The sequence below is a fragment of the Sinocyclocheilus rhinocerous genome, unplaced genomic scaffold (genome assembly GCF_001515625.1).
Source record: "Sinocyclocheilus rhinocerous isolate Xijiao unplaced genomic scaffold, SAMN03320098_v1.1 scaffold35, whole genome shotgun sequence".
Lineage (NCBI taxonomy): Eukaryota > Metazoa > Chordata > Actinopteri > Cypriniformes > Cyprinidae > Sinocyclocheilus > Sinocyclocheilus rhinocerous.
The window spans coordinates 1,052,245-1,057,542 of NW_015661991.1; the positions used below are offsets into that span (position 1 = coordinate 1,052,245).

General features: G+C 37.9%; 1 protein-coding gene across 1 annotated transcript in view; it reads left to right on the forward strand.

Annotated features, from left to right (window-relative positions):
- The window catches only part of LOC107727083 (transcriptional enhancer factor TEF-1-like), a 78,934-nt gene that overhangs the window by 69,714 nt on the left and 3,922 nt on the right, over positions 1-5,298 (forward strand). The window contains exons 12-14 of the mRNA XM_016536846.1: positions 389-562; positions 1,848-1,988; positions 3,191-3,343. Of these exons, the coding sequence (XP_016392332.1) occupies positions 389-562; positions 1,848-1,988; positions 3,191-3,343 (468 nt within the window). The remainder of the gene's footprint in view (positions 1-388; positions 563-1,847; positions 1,989-3,190; positions 3,344-5,298) is intronic.

Sequence of the window (5,298 nt, forward strand, 5' to 3'; positions counted from 1 at the left end):
AACAAGCATGAAGTAACAATGAACAATAGTATGCATACATTAGCATTAAGCAAGATTATTTATTTATTTATTATTATTATTCATTTATTTTTTAAATAAATGATCATTAACCTTTTGTCATGTTTATTCAGTCATTTGTTTGTCTGCCAAAATAATAAAATGTACGAATGTGAATTGTCTCCATTTAGGGGGCTTTTCTCACCAAATATAATATTGATATATGTGGTTAATTGTGAATAATTAGCATTATTACTCAACATATCCTGAAATGTATTCATTAACAGTTGTGAATAGATGGATAGCACTAGTTAAAAACTAATCAAGTACTTTCAGTCATTTTGACAAGTTTTCCTGTTTCTAACTTGTTTTCTCTCTTTTTTCTGTGCAGTATAACAAGCATCTTTTCGTGCACATCGGTCAGGCAAATCACTCGTACAATGATGCCTTGCTCGAGTCAGTGGACATTCGTCAGATTTACGACAAATTTCCTGAGAAGAAAGGAGGGCTGAAGGAATTGTTTGGCAAGGGTCCTCAGAATTCATTCTTTCTCATAAAGTTCTGGGTGAGTGAATCTCTGCAAAGAATGAGCATCTGTTTAGCGATTCACATACCCCCCCAAACATGCACGGGACAATTATCCACAAAAGAAGACATCGAAACACACAATTAGTCCAAGAAAAACATAGTATTTTTTTATTTAGGCTTAAACATAAACACACATGCAGTGTGCTGTGAAATGTATGCCCAGCCTGTGCCGAGGTTTCTACACTAATGAGAGCGAAATTACCACAGTTCATGTTTACCACGCATACAACTGCCTATTTAACGCAAATATTTATCCACCGAGTGATTACATGCATGAATAATTGTGCATTTCCCTAAAGACACTGGGCCACTTTAGTTTTAAAGACAGCCGTCTCTGTTTACGCCGCTATATTTAGCACGGCATAGCTGAAGTGTTCATGATCAAAGCTCACACTTATTCCGTTTAATATCGCGAAACAATTGGATGACCTGGTTGCTTCTCTAATAGCTATTCAAACATTGCATGCATTTTGTGAAATGCTAACTAGCGGCAACCAACAAAGTGGGCCTCGTCGCGGAGGCTGCTCGAATTCCGTTTGAAGTGAAAGAGGGATCTGAATTTCAAATGAAACTCTGGATCTGCACAATAATGCCTCTCTTGAATATGATGTGAAAATGTAACAGGCTTGTCTTAATGAAAAGAGAGTATGCCAGAAATGAATATTTGAGCTCTCTCGGTAATGAACATTGTGTTAGCTTACTGAAAGAGCGGAGTGCGAGCTGTTCTTTTTGCCACTCTTTTTCAGATTTTTTTTACTCAAAGTTATTTAATCCATTCTTTCTAACCTTAGACAGCCTTTTTCTTTAATACCCGAATAGACTAAAATGTAGAAATAGCCAAGGTTTGGTAGTTTAGTGTAGGTATAATGCAAGCTAAAAGGAATAGTTTCCATGAATTAACATTTACTCACCCTCATGGTCTTCCATAACTGACTTTTTTCTTTCATGTAACACCAATATACTGCCATAGTGGTCTTTTCATAATGTGGATGGATGACAAAAAAGCACTATAAAAGCATTTTAAAAGTTTCATACAAGTTCCTTGTCTATGTGAGGAACAAACTGAAGTATACGTTTTCAAAATCCTCCATATAGGTTTTTTTTAGCTGTGCTTACAGTCTCCACTAGATGGCAGTTTTGTATTGAATGTTATATGTTGATAGATCTATCCGTTTGCTGGTGTAGATTTCTCTGTAATAGAAGTATTTGACAGTGTAGCTTATTAAATTGAGAATTAAAGCTACAATCTCATTGCTTCATAGGCTGACTTGAACTGCAACATTCAGGACGAAACTGGGGCTTTCTATGGAGTGAGCAGTCAGTACGAGAGCCCGGAGAACATGACCATCACCTGCTCCACAAAGGTTTGCTCGTTCGGCAAACAGGTCGTGGAGAAAGTGGAGGTAAATTTCAAGCATTCATTTTTAAGTACAGTTGTATTGTCTAAATGGAGCAATAAATGTTCTTCCTCTAATACGAGTTTCCCAGAGGAAAATGTAATTGCTCTTTTATTACTCAGGACACTTAATGGAGTTCTTAGTTGTTAGTCTGAAATTTCTTAGAAGGATAAAAAAAAAGAAACACATTGTCTTGGGAGAATTTGATGAGAAATCTCAGAATTGTAACTGAAGACTGATATCTTAATCCAAACACAATTTGAGGCATTGAGATTTAGATTTTTTTTTAATGTTTCGTCATACAAAAAAAAATCTGCACTAAATCATGGTGGTTTTTAAATGTACATTTACTGGTCAAAAGTTTGGAATAATTCAAATTTTTTTATGTTTTTGAAAGACTCTCATGTTCACCAAGGCTGCATTTTTTATTATAAATACAGTAAAAACAGTAATGCTGTAAACTATTATTACAGTTTAAAAGAACTGTATGGTTTTAATATATTTAAAGAAATATTATTGTGATGTTAAATGCTGAATTTTAGCAGCCATTATTTCAGTCTTCAGTGTCACATGATCCTTCAGAAATCTTTCTGAATATGCTGATTTGGTGCTCAAGAAAGTGGTTTTGCTGCCTAATATCTTTGAGGAAACCGTGATGCACTACAACTCAAATTTCAGTGTAAGAAAAAAAAAAAGAAAGAAATGCTTATATTCAGCAAGGACCCATTAAATTGATCAAAAGTGTCAGTAAAGACATTTATAATGTTACAACAGATCTCTGTTTCAAATAAGTGCTGTTTTTTCAAAGAATCCTGAAAAACATGTTTCCACAAAAATATTAAGTAGTATTATTAGCTGTTTTCAAAAGTAAGAATATACCATTATTAATAATTGAGCAGCAAATTAGCATATTAGAATGATTTCTGAAGGATCATGTGACACTGAAGACTGGAGTAATGATGCTGAAAATTCAGCTTTGTTATCAGGGGAATGGATTACATTTGAAAATATATTCAAATAGAAAACAGTTATTTAAAATTGTAATAATATTTCTTAATTGTGCTGTTACAGTGTCAAATAAATGAAGCATTGGTGAACATAAGAGATTTATTTTAAAAACAAACTTAATTTCACATTTTCTGGTAGTGTATATGTAATGATGCTTTCTGTTGTGCATTCTCACATCTCTCTCTCATCTGTCCTCTCAGACGGAGTACGCTCGCTTTGAGAATGGACGCTTTGTTTACCGGATAAGTCGATCTCCAATGTGTGAATACATGATCAACTTCATCCACAAACTCAAACGCCTGCCTGAGAAATACATGATGAACAGCGTCCTGGAGAACTTCACCATCTTATTGGTGAGTCAGTGATGATTAAACCAATGAGTGAGAGCTTTCAGTGCAGGGCGGAGCCTGTGGCCTCTGAGCAGAGACGACCCAGAATTCCTGGCATTCCTGTGGCGCTTTGCAAAGCCTGATAATCTCCTGCAAAGGGGGAGGAACCCCTTTCTCTAACCTTCACCCACACAAGGATTAGAGCCCTATTCTCTCCTATAGTGAGGGTCTTACTAATGCACTTTCCCTGCTCTCTTCCTTCAAATCCCTCACATCCTGGTGCTGTGCATCTGTAAACCTGCTCTCCTGGGTTGCGACTCTCACCTGCCGTGGAGGTTTTAGTTGTTATTATTGATTGAGGGAGGATGTGTGTGTGTGTGTGTGTGTTTATAGTGAATGCTTGTGTACAGTATATGTTGTTGAAGGGTGGTGGCATTGGTATTAACATTCCTCTCAGGTGATCCGATCACATACATCACTAAATGTTTAATATTGGTTTAAAAAAAGTTTAAACCAATATGTGAAAAATGATCCTATCACTGAAACTGCTTTTTAAATGTTGTTTTGTCTTAATGCAACCCAGACTTACCTAAAAAAGCCACAATTGAACCAAAACAAGTGTTTTATACATTGTCAGTTGATTCTGGCTTTAAAAAAAATTTTTAATTTGAAAAATTGGGAAAAAACAAAAAAACTAACAAATCAAAAGACTTACTGCACCTGAAATCAATATGCACCCATTCAAAGTGATGTATGCAGTCAAAAATGTAAAAACCTTCCTGGATGAAATCCATTTACAAATCAAATCAGTGCACAGGTAGATCTCACAAAAACTTGTCCAAAACTCGAAAATCAAAAGAAAAAATCTGAATGCCCATTAAAATCTACCATTTAACTATTTTAGAATCGATCAGAAATATTGTTTGCATTGTCCCATCATTTTCAAGGCAGTTAAGCACATTTCCCCACATCAAATTTTCATTACTGTTATGTGAAGATTTTTAAATATTCATTTTAGAATGTTAAAGGATTTTATTTATTGATTGATTTATGTATGTATGTATGTATGTATTTATTTTATTTCTGGTGATTTTCATTAGATTGTTATTGCTGTTATTATATATATATATATTTTACATTTTATTTATTTTTATTTATGAAAGAGACAAAACGTCTCCAGGTTACGCATGTAACCATGGTTCCCCGAAGGGAACGAGACGCTGCGTCGAAACGCTACGGGAAAGCCTCCAGTGTGACCACGCTCTGAATCACATGTGTAATCAGTCCAATGGATGGGCGCGACGTCACGGGTGGGGTGACGTAGCAACCAGGAAGCATAAAAGAATTTGCGATGAAACCGGTGTCAGCTTCTAGGAGTGAAACAAGCGCTGGCAGGGATGCCGAAAGTATGGCCCTGACACGCAGCGTCTCGTTCCCTTTGGGGAACCATGGTTACATGCGTAACCTGGAGACATTCCCCTTCAGGAAGACACGTTTGGCAGTAGTTTTGACGCTGCCAAATAGTCTACTAAGGGAATCAGTCTCTTGAGACTGACCTCTGGTGTGATCAGAGCGGCTTCGTAGAGGTAGCGAGCCTCCTAGTACTGCTACGTTTCTGGGCTGTAACTAAGAGAAGCGCTCGCCGGAGACCGCTGCGCCCTGTAGCACCGGCAGGGTTGGCAGACCGATCTCCTGAGGGCACTGAGGAGAGACGGGCACCATGTAATGCGGTGTACACCGCTCTTCCCCAGAAGGACCTGCCCTCCGAGGTCCTGAGCCACAGCATCAGAACTCTCATAGCTGAAGTCTCCTATTGAAAACGACGGCCCTCAGACCCACGTCATCTGCTAGGAAGACTAGACCAGAGCCTGCTCGGGGCAGGACCCAATGAAGCACACTTGGCAGGGGCTCCCACACCGCCAGGTGACCTCCTAAGGGAACCAGTCTCGCGAGACTGGCCTCTGGTGCGCCTAGAGCAG